The 22,086-nt window shown below is 41.1% G+C and overlaps 1 protein-coding gene across 3 annotated transcripts in view; it reads left to right on the plus strand.

The window, feature by feature from the left end:
- The window catches only part of AMPH (amphiphysin), a 193,494-nt gene that overhangs the window by 90,036 nt on the left and 81,372 nt on the right, over positions 1-22,086 (plus strand). For 2 of the 3 annotated variants that reach the window (XM_007455329.1, XM_007455331.1), the window contains exon 3: positions 19,663-19,713. In XM_007455329.1, coding sequence (XP_007455391.1) covers positions 19,663-19,713 — 51 coding nt within the window. Of the gene's footprint in view, positions 1-19,658; positions 19,714-22,086 lie in introns of all 3 variants that reach the window. The other variant, XM_007455330.1, reaches the window with a different exon arrangement.

The raw sequence follows: 22,086 nt of genomic DNA on the forward strand, positions 1-22,086 counted from the left end.
GAATGCATTCATGATAAGGTAGTACTTTGCATTTTCCAATTATGGGGAATTTTTTTTAATATAAATTTATTTTATTTATTTATTTATTTTTGGCTGTGTTGGGTCTTGGTTGCTGTGCGTGGGCTTTCTCTAGTTGCGGCGAACGGGGGCTACTCTTCATTGTGGTGCATGGGCTTCCCATTGCTGTGGCTACTCTTGTTGTGGAGCACGGGCTCTAGGTGTGCGGGCTTCATTAGTTGTGGTGCCCGGCCTTCAGTAGTTGTGGCTCGTGGGCTCTAGAGCGCAGGCTCAGTAGCTGTGGCACACGGGCTTAGTTGCTCCGCGGCACGTGGGATCTTCCCAGACCAGGGCTCGAAACTGTGTCCCCTGCATTGGCAGGTGGATTCTTAACCACTGCGCCACCAGGGATGCCCCTTATGGGGGATTTTTATTGTTCTGTTTTGGACTTTGTTGACTGAACAAGGTGAGGATTGTTTTTTGTCTAAGGTGTTAGAGAGAAGTGCAGTTGGCTAGATCATCATCAGTTAAATGCTCTGCTGCTTATTCTTTTCACTATATACATTTTCAAATGTTATGGAGCCAATGGTATACTGTCATTTTTGAAGATCAACACCTTAGTTCTGTCAAGATCATTAGCAGATTTCATAATGCAGGTAAAACTTAAACATTTGGGGAAACTTGCACAAGCAATTCTACTTGATAAGAGTAAAACAAATGGAACTGAAATGTAAAAATAGTATTTCTCAGGGAGTCTCCTGACCCTCTTTGGTTCCCTTTGAAAATATTCTCACATGAAAATCGTCTTGCCTTTGCACATGCTCATTTTGATATTTTTTGGTTTTAATCAGAAAGAGTAAATTTATAGTCATTTTACTGCCATGAGGAGGGAGGGAACTTTAACCTTGTCTGTATATTAAAGGGAGAGAAGGAGAAAAGGAGGGGGTGGGAGGAAGGTGAGGAGAGAGGTTTACTAATCTGCTATAGAAACATATTAAAGGTTGGGAAGAATAGCTGAAGACTGAAGTTATTAATACTCTGTAAAAGGAAAATTGTGTCTTTTTAACCCCCAGTATGTATTGGTGACCAATTCCCATCTGTTGCATATGCTTTTATGCTATGTAGAAACGTTAACCAAGGATGAAGGATCTACCAAGATTGTGGTGACCTCTACAAGTCTTATTATTTTTAGTATTAATGTGAAACATTACTCTAAAGGCAGAAGACATTCTCTTAAGGTGACATACGCTAAAGACATTGACCTAGGAAATCTAGATTTCATATTTTTTCTGTGCATATGTATTCCAAATCCAACAAAAATACTATTTATAGTATAAAATGAACTTTATTTGGATTTGTGCAGTATATTAGAGTCATCTGACCATACTAAATTAGTACTTAATCAAAAGATTCTAAAAGTAGACCACTAGGACTTCCCTGGCGGTCCATTGGTTAAGACTCCACGCTCCCAATGCAGGGGGCATGGGTTCGATCCCTGGTCAGGGAACTAAGATCCTGCATGCTGCACAGTGCGGCCAAAAAAAAAAAGAATGTTAAGAAAAGTAGACCACTAGAATGTTCTAGAAAGTATTCAAGCATCTGGGGCTCCGATGATCTTGCTTTTAAATTTCCTTTAAGAAAATGAGAAGAGTCCTTATAGTAATTGATATATTCCCTGCTTCTTCGTGGTGGAAACAGAGGTAGCAGATGGGTCTATGTTTGCACTTGAGCTTGAGGATTAGCTTTTATCTTGCTCCAACCCCAAGTTCTCTTTTTTGATCCCAGACCTCTTTTCCTAAAAGTTATTTGATTTGCGTTAGCCGGAGAGCATGGATGCAGGGTCTGTGCATATGCTCTCATTGTCCACTGCACTCCCCGTTGCTGTGGATTTTGTGGTCCATGAACACCCAGTCAGGACAGGGAGGAGGGGGAGAGGAGGGTCCAGAAAAGGAGAAAAGAGTGACCCCTCCCCCAAGAGCTCAGGGTTTTCCGTGGTGACGAGTGGTAAGGAAAGCAAGGGTTGGAGACATCCAGCCAGAAGAATGAGACCTGACTTCACCGTTTCCTCCCCAGAGGGTTTGTTTTTTTCCCTTCTATATTTCCTCTTTTACCAGAGCTGCTAACAAGTAGCAGAAGTGACTGGTGTGAACATCGGCTGCTTTCACTTCAGTTCACCTGGGTGCTTGCTGAAGGGTCTGTTAATGAGCCCAGAGAAGGTCCCAAAGTAAAAGGAATTTCCTTGGCTTCTCTCTCTCCTTCCTGCTCATAAACTTGCCCACGAAGATGCCATGCTTATGGCCAGTGTGAAGATTACAACAGGATAACCCAGGGGCTGGTGGGGCTCAGATAACCAGCTTTGATCACATTTCAGCGAGTACAGATATGGGCGCCCTAATGGAGGTGTGGTCTAAGAACTTCTCATATGAAGGAGAAGGGAGCCTCACTTCTGCTTGCATCTCCACGGCTTTTTAGTCCCCCCTTGAAATACCATACAGTGTAGCTCTGCTGCTTCTCTCCATGCCCACCACCAGGTAACGGCCTAATTGGTATAACACGGACGAAGAAACCTTGAAATGGTCTCCAGTGGGGAGGATCCAGAGCCATTGATTCTCATTATTAGGATAATCCAATGTCTGAAAGCTGGAGTCATGTCTTCATACTGATCTCTCCTCTGCACAGGGGTCCCGTGTGGCCGCTTTCATCTTTTTCTCTGCACAGAATCTAGTGCTTTGAACATAAACTTTAAAACATTTGTTAAACTTGAAGCTGAACTAGTGGCAGAAATGATCATTTGGAGCATGTTCCTAGAGCACGTTTTTATTTCTGGGATGGAAGAGATGTTGAATAGCGCTTGCATTATTTATTTATTTATTTATTTATTTATTTATTTATTTATTTTTTGCGGTACGCGGGCCTCTCACTGTTGTGGCCTCTCCCGTTGCGGAGCACAGGCTCCGGACGCGCAGGCTCAGCGGCCGTGGCTCACGGGCCCATCTGCTCCGCGGCATGTGGGATCTTCCTGGACCGGGGCACGAACCCATGTCCCCCGCATCGGCAGGCGGACTCTCAACCACTGCGCCACCAGGGAAGCCCGTGCTTGAATTTTTGTAAGCAGTTTCACAACACTTTTTAGGACATATGTATATAAATAATTAAAAATTACAGAATAGAAGTTTGAGAAAAGAACATAAATACAGGATATAGTCCCATGGTGTGTTAATGTGTGGATAAAATTTTTATTTATGGCAAATCACATTTACATTCTGAAAAATTTTGTAATTTCCTTGAGCAGACAGTCCTAACAGATATCCTAGAACTATTTCTTTTTAACACAGATAACCACGATGTGGAAGGGGATGGCTGGTTGTTCCTATGCCTGGTGGTGGTATTTAGGGACTGGACTGCTTGCTTCCAATTTCTTCTTCCACTTTCTCCACTGAGGGTGCTTCCTTATGATTGAACTATCCTTGCCTGCCATCTCCATCTGTTGAAGTCCTACCTTTGCTTAAGGTCAACTTACAAGATATTTCTTACCTGATGTCTTTCCAGTCGCCTCAGCCAGGCTCTCTCTTTCTCTGTATCCTCCAGTGTACATTTTTCTGTAATTCATCCAAAAGCTCTTGTTCCAGTTTTCTTATATGACAGATAGTTTAGATGTGCATCCATGTCCTCATTAGGTTATAAAATATTTAAAAGAAGGCATCCTTTCCCAGCCATTAAAAAAATCCGCCTCCCAATGCAGGGGACACGGGTTTGACTGGGAAGATCCCACATGCCATGGAGCAACTAAGCACATGCGCCACAACTACTGAAGCTCGTGTGCCTAGAGCCCGTGCTCCACAACAAGAGAAGCCACTGCAATGCGAAGCCTGCAAACCGCAATGAAGAGTAACCCCCGCTTGCTGCAACTAGAGAAAGCCCGTGCACAGCAACGAAGACCCAGCACAGCCAAAAGAAAAAAGAAAAATAATCTCTGCCCTCTAACACCTGATAGGTGCTTATTAGTAAATATATCCCTCCTTGTCACACTTTTCTCTGTACTCACTGTTTGTCTTGGATTTTCCATGCCTCCTCACTCATTCATTGTCAGAGTTTCTCTTCATTGTCATTTACTTTCTCTTTTTCATCCTAATTTTTGGCAGCAAAATAGCCTTTGAAGAGTGTCTTACATGGCCTGGACTCGATTCTAACCTGGGTTATCGAGACTAGAGCAAGGCTCTGGTCCCCTCCCTGGGTTCTGAAGCTGCCTTAGTTCCATGCTACTCCATATGTATCAGCTGGCATGTACGGTATTTTCCATCTTCTGAGAGCTTTACATACTTTTACTCACAATGTAATAAATAATTTTAATTAATGCAGAAGAATGTTTTTCAGTCCTTGAACCCCAGTTACATTCTTCAATTTGTAGGGTTTTTTTTTCATGAATTGTGTTTTAGAGTAAGCTTACTCTTCCCTGATCGGATAATATTTTGACCATAGAGCACTAATACATTTAATTGATACAGTTAATTTCTTCTGAGCAACTTCTGAGAGAATTGTTGAGTCTTGTTGCTTGCATTTATACTTGGTTTCCATTAAAGTTTGAACTCAATAATTGCACAATATACTACAAGAGAATTCATATATGTCTGCATCTCTGGAAATAAAGTTTACTCCTGTTACTGGCTAGCTATAAGTTTCTGTGAGAATTCCGTAATACTGAGAACCATCTTAGTGTGTCAGTATTTTCCAAAATTTAAAGTATTTCTTCTTGGTATCAACTTTTAAGAAAGTTTCACAGTTATTTGATTGATGATAGCATGTGGGTGCATGTTTAGAACAATAGTATGTAACCATTTCAATATTCATTTTCTTTACATTTATTGAGTGCCTTCTGTGTTCCAGAAATGGTTCTAGGTCTTTGGGAAACTTCAGAGAACAAGCAGACAAAGGTTACTACCACTGTGGATCTTACATTCCAAAACAGGGGGACAGACAATAAATAAAACACTTTAATAAAAATAAGCAGATTATACTGTTTGCTAGAAATGATGAGAGCTATGGGGGACAAAACTGAATGGACAGAGAATATATAGAGTGAGGTAAAATATATCAGGAGGCTTGGAGACAGTAAGTTTCAAGTTTTGCTTCAAAGGGGAGCAAATAAATAGGACTGTAGCTGGGGAAGGAAGTGGAGTCAAGAGAGCATTTTCCTAAGATGGCAGAAATATGTGTATACTAATGGGACTCATTTAGTACAGAAGGAAAATGTTATGAATCACCAGAGAAAGGGGAGAGAACAGCTGACTTGTGTCCTTGAGTAGAAAGAGGAGTTGGGATCCGGTACACAACTGGAGACATTGGCTTGAGCTAGGAGCTGGACACTTCATCGAAGGTAACAGGTCAATATATATAACAAGCCAAATAATAAGTGTCTATTAGAAGCATTTCTTGGCTGACTCAGCACCTAATTAAATGTCTACTAAGCATAAGGCATTGGAAACAGAGTGATAAATAGTTCAGACAGAATAGTTTCTGTCTTTTTCAAGCTTGTGGTCTAGTGTGCAAAAGTCTTCTTTCTTTTAAAAAATAAAGTAGTAGAAAAAAGACACAGAATCTTGAGATAATGTTACTATATTTCCATCATTAGAATGCATTTTGGTATCCTAGTTTCACCTTTAACATTAGCATATGAGTATACTCTCACTCCAATTGGTATTCTTACGAAAAATGGTCTAAGCCCCTAGTTAAGACGTTCAGTCTTCTTTGTACCATTGTTCTGGTGGAAAAGATGTGGTTTGCATATATAGTCTTGACTTAAGAGTCCTTTTTTTGGTAAGTATCACCCATTGATTGCCAATACAATTGACTTCTGTGGAAGGGAGCAGAGAGAAGAAACCTGCAGGTGTCAAAAGAATGTATTGGCCCTTGCCCTTCAAATGTGCCTGCATTTCTCTATAGTCTTCTGTTTATTCATTTCTGACACACCCATTAAACCTCTCTTTTGCTCACTGGCTTTCAAGGAGAGAAATGAGTCTGCCTACTTCTTGTGACTATTCAGGTGTTGCTGTCCATGGTGCCGGATGGGAGAAAGAAAAAAATATTCGTTGGAGAACTTGTCCATCTTTTATCCTCTTTGTTCTTATTTCTTTCATTCCAACCACAAGAATATCTTTTCATTTATGGCCTATATAAATCAAAAGCTTAGCCTAACTAAAATTTGATCCAGTCAAACTACAGATGTTCTAGGCATCACTGTTTGGGCCACTTCCTACGGAGCCTGTTCCCCACTTAAGAAATCACTTTTAGAGGAATCTCGTCATGTTATTGCTCAAAAGGTTTCCTTTCATCTATCTTATTCTGTTGCCTATTTTAATTGTATTTTACCTTACTACATTAATTAACTATGCCAATTGGAAGAGATTTAGTATCTCATTTCCCAGCATTCATTTAGAGACCAGTTCCATGTATCTCCTACTTCTCCTTGTGAAGTCAACTTATTATCTAGTTTGGATGCCCCTCCCTAAATGATCCCCAGGTTGACTGTACTGTTCTGAGAATGTGATGCAGAGAATTAGGCATCTCTCTCATCCGAGCCTAAGGAGGCTTTCTGGAATGGTTGTGAACATCGGCACAGATGAGCTGCAGTTGATTTTCAGATTTGCGTCAGTATTATTTATTCCCTGCAATTGCCTGCAATTCTCTCTTATAAGTCACCCTGTAAGCCCCTTGCTAACTTTGTGCTGAAGATATAGTCTTAGTGATGGAAATGCATTAGAAGGCATGTCTGGTGGTGACTGAATGAAACCTGGAGCCAGAAGTATTTTTAAGGGCCTTTTTGGCTATCTCATACTAGAGCCACATACGAGAGTGTCCATTCACACACTGTGTCAATTAAATGATAGACACAGTGAGAAAGTAAAGCAGGCGTTCCCAAATAACCATTAGAATCATCTGGATGCCTTTTAAAATTTTGATTCCTGGGTCCCATTCCAGACTTCTGAATCGGGTCACCTGTTTGACTTGTATCTCTAAAGATCCATCATAAGGTAGTAACAACTTGGATGCAAGCCTTAGATTTCACTGATATAGTGAAGATAATACATATATTTTCTTGTATGTGGAATAGTAATACACATTATTCCTTAATTGTACCTTCTTTTGACTGTGTTCCTAAACCCGGATAATTGTAAGACTCTTCCATGGAGCTTAAAAAATTTACAAATTTCCAAGCCACACCTGACTGGCTTAGGCAAAAGCACTGATGAAGTATTTTTATTATTAAGACTTTCCATAAGTAGGACTTTAACATTTATAAAGTGTTTGAACATTGTCTCACTTGATTTCCATAGCAACTCATAACTGTAATTATGCTTTATATACGAGAAAATTGAGGATATGTCACAAAAGCTTTCATTTGTGGATTGGGCTTGATTACTCTGTTGGTCATGGGTATTCATGCTTTCTTGTTTCCTCACAGTAATTTATCATGTCAGTTTGATTTTTTTCTCATATCCATTATTGAGTGGTTCTTACACATCTGCATAAATTACTGCCCCGGGTTCTAGGATCCTCTGTTACTGAAACACTTAAAGGTACAAAAAAACTTTCTGAAAAACGTAAATGTGCGTTTGAGACTTAGAAATACAAATTAAAAAGAAGGAAGCAGTAACTTGTAACTTGACATAGCAGTTGTTTCTCTAATACTTTTAAGTCCTGTCCAATTTGGCCATGATAGAATATTGTAAATGGAGTTGTATCTATACCCACAGAAAGGGACACTGAACGGTAAGTCACAGGAAGAGTCATTGTTGAGGCAGGGGCTCCTGTGGCGTTTCTCTTAATTTTTGGGTCATTTCCCCCCTCCCCACTATATTCATTACTATGCTCTAGGAATTAAAGCAAAGCTTGGAAAGATATGTATATAATGTCTCTGGTGCAGCTTATAAGTCAAGCCTCTTCATACACACACATGAAATGAAAAAAAAATGGGATGGTTTTTCAAGGGTCACAGACTCAATTGCCTAAAGGTCATAAAGCATATCTGTAAGTCATATCCAGCCTGCCTGTGGTGGTGAGTTTAACAGTTCTAATTAGGTAGTTCTATCCCCTTGTACACACAATGGGTTAGCTTTTCCAAAAGATCAGAATAGGCATCTATAGACTCAAGTTAGTTGGCTTAAGGGAAATATATGGAAAAATGGTACATATAATTACTAGCTAGCTTTCTAATTTTGTTTCGTTGAAAGGCAGAAGGTATTTGATTTGGTTTTCAGATCATAGGTATGCTTGGAGTTGCTCACGAGGATAGTTGGAAATTGGGCCATGAATCTTGGATAAAACTGTGGAAGCTGAGATGTTCTCTTCCATGTCTATCTCCCTCCCATGTTCCACTCGCTGCCGCCCTCAGCCCAGAAATGTGATTTCAAAATACACTCCTGTCTCCTCTCTATCTTACATCTTTTGCACGAAGATATGCCAAAAGAAATTTTTAAAAATAAAGAAATGGTGTTATGAAATCAGTGCTAGGTTCTTAATGACGGCTCCTATTACGACAAAGAGCTCAAAGCAAGGAAGCAAAAAATGTACATGCCTAAGACCCTGCTGCTTTTACCTTTGAAAAACTCTCACCTTCCAATTGAACGGCACCCGAGCTTATCAGAGGGAGAACTCTATTTCTTAGTAAACCAAGAGTGCCTGGAGTGTTGAGCAGCCTAAAGTTGTCTTTGATCATAAGTGGATTCAGACGTTATGACTTACTAGTCATCTGTTCATCAAGTTGCTGATAATAACTCCATTAAATCTAATCTTCTTGATAATCTGATTTTCTTCTCAGCTTCAAAAATGATCACAAAATATACTAACATTGCTTTCAAGATTGAGTTAACCTGTCCGAACTCTGAGAAACTGAGCCAATTTTAATTTTGATGTGTTACTTTGCCTTTTCAAGAGAAGAATGTCAGTAAAGGCCAAAAATAATAATGTAACTCTGGAAACTTCTATAGGTTCATGATCACAGGCAAGCTGATAGGACTTACCTTTGTGAAATCACAGTTTTTGAAGTTACATCTCTTCAGATCCAAGTTTCATACATCCGTTAATACTGTTGGCCTTCTATCTCGGCTCCTTTCAAAACATCAACCCGGTTTCTTAGTTAAACAGGATATTTAATAAAAAATTTTTCTGTCTTGTGGGTATTGCTTTTGTTTTTTTTAAAACAAAATTACCTATAAATATAAATCAGTTACCTCTAAATATAAATTACATTGACCATATTTTAACAAGTCAATTCAACAAGCCATTGCTTGTTTACTAGGTATTAAATACATATTGCCTTAAGGTGTTTGGCTAGACCTGCATAGCCTTGCAAATAAAATGCACTAGATTTGGTTTTGCAAGTAGAGTCAGGGCCACAGTGGTATATGCCCCTGACCGCGGGTGTCATGTGCATGGTAGTATGGGGGCATGGTGCCTCTGAATTTGCAGTGGTTGCTGCGCTGAGTTTAGTTCCTTAGAAATTTATCAGTTCATTCTATGCGTTGTATCTCAAATTCAAATTAATGCCTCAAGTACAGTTTCTTTCTTTTGGGCAGGCGTAACCGGGTCTAAGGTAAGCTAACAAAATCGTACCTCTGTATTGGCTCCTGAAGTCCTAGACGTAAGTATTTACCAATATTAATATCCTTTTAGTGTTTCAGAATTCAGTGTACCTAAACAATAAACGACTTGACTCATTAATCTTCAAGTGTTATTCATCATAGTTTGGTGCAACCCTGTTTTAAAGCCCAATGCCCAGATACAGTTTGCCACAGCTGTAGGACTTTGAGGCACTCTTCTTGTGTGTCAGTCTGTGGTAGCTCTCATCAGGAACCAGGCTCACCTTGCAGGAAATCTGTCTGTAACTCTTCCTTGCACTTATTACTAGAGTGCAGTAGGAAACCTTGATGTGGTAGCATTTATAGCTAGTCCTTTGACACTACATAGATTAAATCTTTAAATGTTCAAGAACCAAAGATGTGTCTGGGAGCTGTCCAAGGTGCTGAAGAGAGACTTAAGCCGCGAGAGCTGCCCAGGAGCCAGGCCTATCTGGGAACCGACCCCCTTCTCTGCCCCACCCTCCCCCCAAGACATATAAGCAAATAATTAAGTAATTGGTGTTCCTGAGGACCAATCTGATGTAGAACAATTTGGAAACACATTTAATTAGGTATGGAATGTGATTTCTTCCTATTGGGTAACAAATATATTTGAAACTTTCCACGGTGGTGTGCCTGTTTCACTCTCTCTCCAGCTATTTAATTAGCTTTTAAACTTCAGTCTAGTCCTTAGAGGCAGGTATCATGGAGAGGTGCTCACAGCACTAGGGGAAGAAAGCAACAGCTTCAAGAGACCACTCTGCAAGAGAATAAAGGGATTCTTTGACTAGAGGCAGTGAGTCTCAGACCTTTGTAAAGTTTTAAAACCATGAAGACTTTTTGCTTGCCTATTAATTAAAAATTTTTTTAAATTTCATATTGGAGTATAGCCAGTTAACAATGTTGCAGTAGTTTCAGGTGCACAGCAAAGAGACTCAGCCGTACATATACATGTATCCATTTTCCCCCAGGGCTCCCCTCCCATCTAAGCTGCCACATAACATTGAGAAGAATTCCCTGTGCTATACAGTAGGTCCTTGTTGATTATCCTTTTTAAATATAGCAGTGTGTACATGTCAATCCCAAACTCCCTAACTATCCCTTCCCTCCCCCCTTCCCCCACTGGTAACCGTAAGTTCATTCACTAAGTCTGTGAGTCCGTTTCTGTTTTGTAAATACGTTCATTTGTATCATTTCTTCATTTCTATCATTTCTTTTAGATTCTGCATATGGTATTTGTCTTTGTCTGACTTACTTCACTCAGTATGACAATCTCTAGGTCCATCTTGCCTATTAATTTTGGATATCTTCATGATGAAACCCAAAGTGACCCTGGCTTGTTTTCCAGAACAGCCAGGAAACAGAAGACTGGGGAGACGGTTTCCTTCTCCCCAGCCCTGTGAGGGCGTGACACACAAGGGAGGGGGTGTTTGGGGGTAGCTCTAATGAGGAAGGAGAAGCAAGCCACTCCCTTGGGGCGTGTGGGAAGAAAGCCAAGCCTGGGGGACCGTCTAGGCTTGAGAGGCAGCGGCTCCTGACACTGATAAATGATGCAACTGAAAAAATAACTAAAGAACCTCTGACTAACACCAGGGGCATGTTATTATACTATATGCCAGGGCAAGGGATATTGTGGGCAGTGAATCCTTCTTAGATATTTTCCAAAGAGGAGTATTAGTAGGCAATGCAGACAACTTAATTATAATAGACTCACTTGCCCATGAGTCCTGAGGAGAGTGTGACCAAGAGTTGGGATAATAATTTTATACTGTAGAGAATGACATTAAGAAATTGAAGGCAAAATTCTCAAGGCTGTGGAATTTTCAGTCTTTTTTCTGCACACGCACATGCACAATACACAATTCAAGCCTAAATTACTGAAATGGTAATTTTCAGAGGAATTTGGAACGAACTTTAGATTCAGTGAAATGCAAGCAGTGCTGTAAGAAGTTATTTCTCATTTAAAATTTACTTGTGATTCACATAGAGTAATGATGTTAAGTAAATTTTATTATGCAATAGGTTTTGTGCAGAGCTACTGTGTGGCATGTTATAGGTGAAAAATTCCTTTCCAGAGGCTTTTGCTTGATTCAGGCAGAATTTTATAAGAAATTCAATATGGTCATTACCAAATGCTTTATGAACCTTAATACTCATGGGGAAAATCAAGGATTTTAATAATTGGAAAAGAATAAAGTTATTTAAGTTAGCCTCCAGTTTGTCTGGCTAAACTGAACTCATGAATTTAAGCCATTATTATATAATTTGAATTTTCTGTCACTCTTATAATATCTAAAAATTTCTTCTGGGATGCTTATTTTATTTTAAAAAATGTTTATTGTTCCCCTTGGGCTAGATGAATGCAGTGTATAGATTGGAGCCTGAATATTTCCTTCTCTTTCTTGTACTTTTCTTGAAAGAAAAGGCAATGACTTAATTGTAGGCTTAATTTGACATGCTTTATTTCCTAAATATTTGGGAAAAGAATGCCTTTCCACCCTACTCTTTTGCTGTTTCCAGGTACTCTGAGCAATCGGGGTAACTCAAAACCATCAGTTACTGTGGTTGGCTCTGTATTACTTCCTGAGGGGAAAGCATCCCTCTGGGTGAGATGTGAGCCCTGCCTGAGCTAAGTGCTTCTTGCACTTTTCCAGGGAAGAGGCAGGAACAGTAGTAGAGCAGAGTCTTAAAGCAGACATCTGAAAGCAGGAGACATCTGTGAAGTTCTGTTTCATCTCTATGCAGCTTTTCATTTTACATCATAACAGGTGGCTTAGTGGTGGTAAAATAATGGTTTCTCCGTTTGTCCCCCTCCAATCTCAATAAATTGATATTCCAGCGAGATGTTTTAGGTTTATTTTGTGGCTGTAAGTGTGCTAGACAAATCATTAAGTACCTCTAAGGTCTACACTTACCTATTTTGAAAAACGTGGCCTTAGGGGAGTCAAACCCTCCTAATTGCCCCTTTCAGGGCTGTAGGCTTTAGATCGGTCTGGATCTAGATCTGTCTGGGTAAATCACATGTCTGATTTCACATACTATTCTCTCTAAATTATCTGCCGTCTGTTGGGACAAATGACTGTGGTCTGCTGTCCTCTCTCAGTACCATTCTACCTCTTTCAATCACTTGGCCACCACTCAGGCTCCCATTTGCTAAATCACCCACTTTGTCCTTCATCTTTCCAATTTGATTTCCTTTCTGAAATGTTTCTGTAAGTGCCTTTAATGCTATTCTGCTCAGTAACTCCATTGGCTTGTTGTTGTTAGATTTCAGGCTACTCTGTCTTTCTGCATTTCTACTCTTGATGGTGAACCACTGTATCAGGCTGTTTAGGGTAGGTCATGCTGTGGGAGCAATACCTTGGTGGCTTTTAAGAACAAGTTTGTTTCTCGCTCCTGAAAATGTGCACGGTAGCTGCCCATTTCATCTTCCCTTCGCTCTGAGATCCAGGCTGGAGAAGCAACCCCTATCTGGAACATTATGGGGCACATGGTAGAGGGAAAGGAAATGGTCGGAGTGTGTGATGGCTCTTACATCTTCTGCTCAGAAGTAGCACATGGCTCTTCCGCTCACATTTCATTAGCCAAGTCCCACAACCAAGCTTGATGTTGATGGGGCAGGAAGCATAATCCTCCCCCCAAAACAGATCTGGTAGGGAGATGCGGTGTAGATGTGACAATAATAAAATCTCCCCAAACAATGTCTTTTCAGCTTTTTATATACTCAGAATCTTACACAGTATCTGTCCCAAAATAGATAATCAGTAGGGCAAAGACTGACTTCTTTTTTCCCCAAATTCTTTTCCTGTTCGTGTTGGGGACCTTGGCCTGATTCTACCTGTTTCTTCTCTGGATCCTTCTTATCTTCTACCTTTGCACAAGTGTTTATCATTAGCATTTTTCTTCTTTCTCCTCATTCTTTGCCTACAGTTTTACACTATACTTTGATGTTTTGGAAATCCACTATGGTTCATTGTTGTTGTTTTTTTTTTAATCTAGCTTGTGGTAGTTTGCTTTCATACTGCATTTCTGAATGGCTCAGCAAGGCAGAGGAAACTTAGTTTTGATTTTAAGCCATGCTGAGCCACAAGAAAGGGAGTCAATTGTTTAGAACTTTGATGATTTCTGTTTTGCCATTCTGTAGAGCACCATTCTGGTTGAAGTTCATATGTGCCAACAAATGAATTAACCCTAAGCTTTCATCTGGTGGTACCTGGATTTACAGAGTTGCAAAAACAGCCTGAGCTTAAGGCAGGTAAAGAAAACCTCACTTGAGCTTTACATAGACTTTATAGAAATAATGTCACTATACCTGCACTATAAGAGATAGGAAAATATTCTCTTCCAGAATTTATTTTGGAGTCCAGCATAGTCTTAAACACTTCTTTTCAAAGTTTGTTTGCATTTTTAAAAAATATTTATTTATTTATTTTTATTTATTTGGCTGTGCCGGGTCTTAGTTGAGGCATTTGGGATCTGTAGTTGTGGCAATGCAGACTTCTCAGCTGCGGCATGCAGACTCTTTAGTTGCAGCATGTGGGATCTAGGTCCCTGGCGAGGGATCGAACCTGGGCCCCCTGCATTGGGAGAGCGGAGCCTTAGCCACTGGACCACCAGGGAAGTCCCCAGAGTTTATTTGTATTAATCACTATCTATTTTTAAATGTGCTGGGCATTTTGGCTTTGCATTGTGTTTGGATGGTGTTTCAGAGTTAAGTATAATCTGCTTTGCAATGCAATTTTTCGTATAGATATTTTAGTTCCTCTACTAGATTATAATTTATTGAAAGACTTTTTTTTAAGAGTTTAGTTTTTTTAAAAAAAATTAATTAATTTATTTTTGGCTGCATCGGGTCTTAGTTGGAGCACGCAGGATCTTTCACTGTGGCGTGCAGGCTTCTTTCTAGTTGTGGCCTGTGGGATTTCCCTTCTCTAGTTGTGGCACACAGGCTCCAGGGCATGTGTGCTCTGTAGTTGTGGCGTGCAGTCTCCAGGGCACGTGGGCTCTGTAGTTTGTGGCACGCAGGCTCTCTAGTTGAGGCGCGCAAGCTCAGTGGTTGTGGCTTGCGGGCTTAGTTGCCCCGCAGCATGTGAGATCTTAGTTCCCTGGCCAGGGATCGAACCCGCATCCCCTGCATTACAGGGTGGATTCTTTACCACTGGACCATCAGGGAAGTCCCTGAAGGACATAAGTTTTTTTTTTTGCCTTCATCCCCTCTCCCTTTTTGGTAAATACTAACAAATGCTCTTTGAATTGAATGTGACTATTATAGTTGCTATATTAGTGGGTGTATTATTAACTATCAAGTTAGAGTTATAAAACAGTTGCTATAGTATTAATTTTCATGGTGGAGTCATTCTGTATGCTAGCTCTCTTCACTTTTGTTGAATGATTATGCAATTAAAATGCATATATTTTTAATGTGTTCAGTTGCAGTATCATAGGCAACACTGTAGGTGCCCAGCTGTATGCCCCTAGCACCTACCTTTTCTGAGCCCACTAGACTGACTTGCAGCTTCCAGCATCAGAGCTCTTTGCCCGAGGGCTTTCTGTGGTTCCTGAGACCTATCTGCCCCTACATGGACATAATGGGGAATTAATGTCCCCCAGAAGCAGCCCTCAGCCAATGATTGGCAGGAGTTGATGCATAAATGCCCCAGCTCCCTTGCCCCTCGTTTAGGATGTCTATAGGGTGTTTGAGTCCGTCTCCCAGAGTTCCCCAGCGGGGTTAAGGCGGGGCTGCCCACTGCAGAAGCTTGCTTGCTAATGCACCCTGCATTGGCTCTCTTTCCTTACCTGCTTCACTTCTCTACGCTACCATCAACATTTCCTGGGGGAGCTCCAGACTAAAATCTAATCCTGCTCTCAGAGTCTTAGAGTTTCTAAGTGCAATCCAAACCAAAACAAGTGTTCATGGGCCAACATTTACAATTGAACAATTTCTCTAATTTGATGATGTCCAATAGAAACACAATGCAAACCACATTCATAATTTAAAATTTTCTAATGTATTTTAAAAAGTGAAAGATGCTGTACACCTGAAACTAACACAGTATTATAAATCAACTATAATTTTTTTTTTTTTTGCGGTACGCGGGCCTCTCACTGCTGTGGCCTCTCCCGTTGCGGAGCACAGGCTCCGGACGCGCAGGCTCAGCGGCCATGGCCCACGGGCCCAGCCGCTCCGCGGCATGTGGGATCCTCCCGGACCGGGGCACAAACCCGTGTCCCCTGCAACGGCAGGCGGACTCTCAACCGCTGCGCCACCAGGGAAGCCCTATACTTTAACTTTTAAAAAAATGAAAAGAAAGAGACGAAATGAGTCAATATAGTTTATCTAACTCAGTATATCCAAAATATTGTATTAATATACAGTCAGTGTAGAATATATTAATGAGATATGTATGTTTTTTGGCACTAAATCTCTGTCCATTTGGGGCTAGTAGCTACCATATTAAACAGTGAACAGTGGTGATCAGTTTCCAACCATTGTAACCTACATGTCAAAATTTAGAGACTTAGTAGCTCTTGAATGTATTGAACTGCTGTATGGTGGGTCACAGTTTCTAAGCAAAGTCTTACTTGCCTTCTCCTTCTCTTTTCTTTCTTTAAAAAATATTTATTTATTTATTGGGCTTCCCTGGTGGCGCAGTGGTTGAGAGTCCGCCTGCCGATGCAGGGGACACGGGTTTGTGCCCCGGTCTGGGAAGATCCCATGTGCCGCGGAGCGGCTGGGCCCGTGAGCCATGGCCGCTGAGCCTGTGCGTCTGGAGCCTGTGCTCCGCAACGGGAGAGGCCACAACAGTGAGAGGTTGTTGTTGTTTTTTTTTTAATCTAGCTTGTGGTAGTTTGCTTTCATACTGCATTTCTGAATGGCTCAGCAAGGCAGAGGAAACTTAGTTTTGATTTTAAGCCATGCTGAGCCACAAGAAAGGGAGTCAATTGTTTAGAACTTTGATGATTTCTGTTTTGCCATTCTGTAGAGCACCATTCTGGTTGAAGTTCATATGTGCCAACAAATGAATTAACCCTAAGCTTTCATCTGGTGGTACCTGGATTTACAGAGTTGCAAAAACAGCCTGAGCTTAAGGCAGGTAAAGAAAACCTCACTTGAGCTTTACATAGACTTTATAGAAATAATGTCACTATACCTGCACTATAAGAGATAGGAAAATATTCTCTTCCAGAATTTATTTTGGAGTCCAGCATAGTCTTAAACACTTCTTTTCAAAGTTTGTTTGCATTTTTAAAAAATATTTATTTATTTATTTTTATTTATTTGGCTGTGCCGGGTCTTAGTTGAGGCATTTGGGATCTGTAGTTGTGGCAATGCAGACTTCTCAGCTGCGGCATGCAGACTCTTTAGTTGCAGCATGTGGGATCTAGGTCCCTGGCGAGGGATCGAACCTGGGCCCCCTGCATTGGGAGAGCGGAGCCTTAGCCACTGGACCACCAGGGAAGTCCCCAGAGTTTATTTGTATTAATCACTATCTATTTTTAAATGTGCTGGGCATTTTGGCTTTGCATTGTGTTTGGATGGTGTTTCAGAGTTAAGTATAATCTGCTTTGCAATGCAATTTTTCGTATAGATATTTTAGTTCCTCTACTAGATTATAATTTATTGAAAGACTTTTTTTTAAGAGTTTAGTTTTTTTAAAAAAAATTAATTAATTTATTTTTGGCTGCATCGGGTCTTAGTTGGAGCACGCAGGATCTTTCACTGTGGCGTGCAGGCTTCTTTCTAGTTGTGGCCTGTGGGATTTCCCTTCTCTAGTTGTGGCACACAGGCTCCAGGGCATGTGTGCTCTGTAGTTGTGGCGTGCAGTCTCCAGGGCACGTGGGCTCTGTAGTTTGTGGCACGCAGGCTCTCTAGTTGAGGCGCGCAAGCTCAGTGGTTGTGGCTTGCGGGCTTAGTTGCCCCGCAGCATGTGAGATCTTAGTTCCCTGGCCAGGGATCGAACCCGCATCCCCTGCATTACAGGGTGGATTCTTTACCACTGGACCATCAGGGAAGTCCCTGAAGGACATAAGTTTTTTTTTTTGCCTTCATCCCCTCTCCCTTTTTGGTAAATACTAACAAATGCTCTTTGAATTGAATGTGACTATTATAGTTGCTATATTAGTGGGTGTATTATTAACTATCAAGTTAGAGTTATAAAACAGTTGCTATAGTATTAATTTTCATGGTGGAGTCATTCTGTATGCTAGCTCTCTTCACTTTTGTTGAATGATTATGCAATTAAAATGCATATATTTTTAATGTGTTCAGTTGCAGTATCATAGGCAACACTGTAGGTGCCCAGCTGTATGCCCCTAGCACCTACCTTTTCTGAGCCCACTAGACTGACTTGCAGCTTCCAGCATCAGAGCTCTTTGCCCGAGGGCTTTCTGTGGTTCCTGAGACCTATCTGCCCCTACATGGACATAATGGGGAATTAATGTCCCCCAGAAGCAGCCCTCAGCCAATGATTGGCAGGAGTTGATGCATAAATGCCCCAGCTCCCTTGCCCCTCGTTTAGGATGTCTATAGGGTGTTTGAGTCCGTCTCCCAGAGTTCCCCAGCGGGGTTAAGGCGGGGCTGCCCACTGCAGAAGCTTGCTTGCTAATGCACCCTGCATTGGCTCTCTTTCCTTACCTGCTTCACTTCTCTACGCTACCATCAACATTTCCTGGGGGAGCTCCAGACTAAAATCTAATCCTGCTCTCAGAGTCTTAGAGTTTCTAAGTGCAATCCAAACCAAAACAAGTGTTCATGGGCCAACATTTACAATTGAACAATTTCTCTAATTTGATGATGTCCAATAGAAACACAATGCAAACCACATTCATAATTTAAAATTTTCTAATGTATTTTAAAAAGTGAAAGATGCTGTACACCTGAAACTAACACAGTATTATAAATCAACTATAATTTTTTTTTTTTTTGCGGTACGCGGGCCTCTCACTGCTGTGGCCTCTCCCGTTGCGGAGCACAGGCTCCGGACGCGCAGGCTCAGCGGCCATGGCCCACGGGCCCAGCCGCTCCGCGGCATGTGGGATCCTCCCGGACCGGGGCACAAACCCGTGTCCCCTGCAACGGCAGGCGGACTCTCAACCGCTGCGCCACCAGGGAAGCCCTATACTTTAACTTTTAAAAAAATGAAAAGAAAGAGACGAAATGAGTCAATATAGTTTATCTAACTCAGTATATCCAAAATATTGTATTAATATACAGTCAGTGTAGAATATATTAATGAGATATGTATGTTTTTTGGCACTAAATCTCTGTCCATTTGGGGCTAGTAGCTACCATATTAAACAGTGAACAGTGGTGATCAGTTTCCAACCATTGTAACCTACATGTCAAAATTTAGAGACTTAGTAGCTCTTGAATGTATTGAACTGCTGTATGGTGGGTCACAGTTTCTAAGCAAAGTCTTACTTGCCTTCTCCTTCTCTTTTCTTTCTTTAAAAAATATTTATTTATTTATTGGGCTTCCCTGGTGGCGCAGTGGTTGAGAGTCCGCCTGCCGATGCAGGGGACACGGGTTTGTGCCCCGGTCTGGGAAGATCCCATGTGCCGCGGAGCGGCTGGGCCCGTGAGCCATGGCCGCTGAGCCTGTGCGTCTGGAGCCTGTGCTCCGCAACGGGAGAGGCCACAACAGTGAGAGGCCCGCGTACTGCAAAAAAAAAAAAAAAAAAATTATTTATTTATTTATTTTGGCTGTGCTGGGTCTTAGTTGCCGCATGCGGACTTCTTAGTTGTGGCGTGCGTGGGGGAATCTAGTTACCCGACCAGGGATCGAACCCGGGCCCCCTACATTGGGAGTGTGGAGTCTTACCCACTGCATCACCAGGGAAGTCCTTCTCCTTTTCTTTTTAGGCTGAGTAAAATCTCTGTAAATATCTAGAGTGATGGGCATCTTGTTTAGTCTGTGTCCACATATTTATTATGTTCTTTTAAGAATGAGCTTCTGGCGGAAATAACTCTAGACTTATTGCTTTGTACATGTTTGCATGCAAGATACAGACAAGATGCTTAGCATCTCTGTGTTTGTGTGTTTTCAGGCAGAGGGTACCAGACTTCAGCGAGAACTCCGAGGATATTTAGCAGCTATCAAAGGTAATGTGTATGAGTTGTTTACTGCATGTTACCAAGCACGGGTTGTTCTTGGAATTCAAGAGTAACAAGATTGAGTGTTAATTATACAGCCATTTGGCTTTCTGGCAGGATGGGTACTCGAGCACAGGTGTTCCATTCCACCCACTCCCCAATTCCCATTGAAATGATAATCAGAATATACAAGGAACAAATGTGTCTGCCCTTATGCTGGAAACTAGGAATAAGTGCCTCCCACGTCCTACAGCTTTCTAGGAAGAGTTGTTCGATAGAGTGAGCTTGAGACCTTGCAGCTGATTTCATCCCAGGGGAGAGTATGTCCCGAGAGCTGGATGCTCACAGACTTACACACAAGCCTTCTAGCTGGAGAGGGCAAGGGATGGTAGCAGGGTTAGCAGGAAGCATGGCCCTGGACTGCCTGTGACTTGTGAGGACCAGCTGCACCTGCAGCCCTGCCACTGTAGGGGGACAGAGAGGCTCTGGCGTTGGTTTCTAGTCTCGGGATATTCAAGGCAAAGAAATGAGGCTGGTGACGGAGGGCAGGGAGAGTGATCGGGGTGTGTGCTCCATCTCTGCCGGCCATCTGCTGTCCAGCCCCCTGCACTGAGTCAGATCCAAGTGCAACCACGGATGTGATGGATGATAAGGCAGATTTTGAGATTAGTGGGGAGAGATTTGTGGGGTGGGACTAGTATTTTATTTTATTTTTTTTTAATTGGTATTGATATATAGTTGATTTACAATGTGTTAGTTTCAGGGGTACAGCAAAGTGATATATATATATATATATTATATATATATAAATATATATATATATTTTTTAGATTCTTTTCCATTATAGGTTATTATAAGATATTGAGTATAGTTCCCTGTGCTATAGAGTAGGTCCTATTTTATGTATAGTAGTGTGTGTATTTTAATCCCAAACTCCTAATTTATCCCTCCCCGACCCTTTTCCCCTTTGGTAACCATAAGTTTGTTTTCTATGTCTATGAGTCTATTTCTGTTTTGTAAATAAATTCATTGGTATCATTTTATAAGTGATATCATATGAAATTCTCTGTCTGACTTACTTCACTTAGTATGATAATCTCTAAGTCCATCCATGTTGCTGTAAATGGTGTTATTTCATTCTTTTTTGTGGCTGAGTAATATTCCATTGCGTGACTCTTTGAGGGTACACTTTGATCATTTCAGACATCTTCTTTTTATTTTTTATTTTATTTTGTAGAGCAGAGAAAGGTTTATTGCAAGGGCCAAGCAGGGAGAACAGACAGCTTGTGCTCAAAAACCTCAAACTCCTCAGCCATCTTCTTTTATTTTGTCCTTTTCTCTCATTTTTGAACCCAGAACTGACTGTCTTAAATTCAGCAAGCATGTGGGTGAGTCTAGAGTGTTGCAGCTTTCAGGTTAACAAAAGACTTTCCCTCTTTGATTCACTGGCATTAAGTTTATATGTCTTTTATTTTTAATGGCAGCGCTATGGTTTTTCTCTCCTCTCCTTCTATCCAGCTCCTTTTCATATCCCCTAGTGACAAAGACCAGGACACCAACTTGGTCAGGTCTCACCTTCCAGCTGTGAGGGAGAGTCTGGTGCCAAAGAGGCGCTTCTCCAAGTCACCAGCCAAAGACTCCACCTTGTTCTGTCCCCAGCCCTGAGCTGTCTCCACGGCAATCCACACTTTACCCTCCATGTTTTGAAGGAGGGGCAGAGGGAGTCTGGAAAAGACGTCGTGATACTTGGTATCACCATGTTGCACTGGGAAACTTTATATCTTTCCTATTATTAATAACCATATTTTTATAACATACCAAATTGTACCTTAACGAAAATTCTGAAAATACCCATAGACTTAAGGACGCTAAGCTTTCTGAGAGTTCTGACTTAAAACTGTATGTATAAGCTTTCAGTAACATTGGAAAAAGAACAACTTCTTGTTTCTTTTGAAAATTTTTAGGCCACTTAAAGCCCTTTCAATGATGCCTGAAAATCCTATAGATTTTGCTTCTATCTGCTTCCCCCCCACCCCGCCAAATGCTTCATTTCTAATAGTTGAAGTCATTTGGTATTAGTTGTTTTAGAATGCTTTAGTTTTATAGGTAAGTATTCTAGGTGTCCCATACATTTACGGTTTCATGCTGTTTAGCAAGTGACAGCACACATAATAGGACATATTATTATTGGTGTTTTTAGACTAGAACACCTTGTTGATTTTTTCGAGACCTAGCATGTATCTTTATCCTAAAAATACTAGAAAATGCACACTGTAATCAGAATCAGGACTACAGGTGCAAATAGCAATTGTGCCTGCCCAGGTCTTCCCTAAACAATTAGCAAGTATTCAAGATTTTTCCTCTCACTTTGAAAAGTAGGGA

This window comes from Lipotes vexillifer, unplaced genomic scaffold (genome assembly GCF_000442215.2).
Source record: "Lipotes vexillifer unplaced genomic scaffold, Lipotes_vexillifer_v1.1 scaffold234, whole genome shotgun sequence".
In the NCBI taxonomy this organism is placed as follows: Eukaryota; Metazoa; Chordata; class Mammalia; order Artiodactyla; family Lipotidae; genus Lipotes; species Lipotes vexillifer.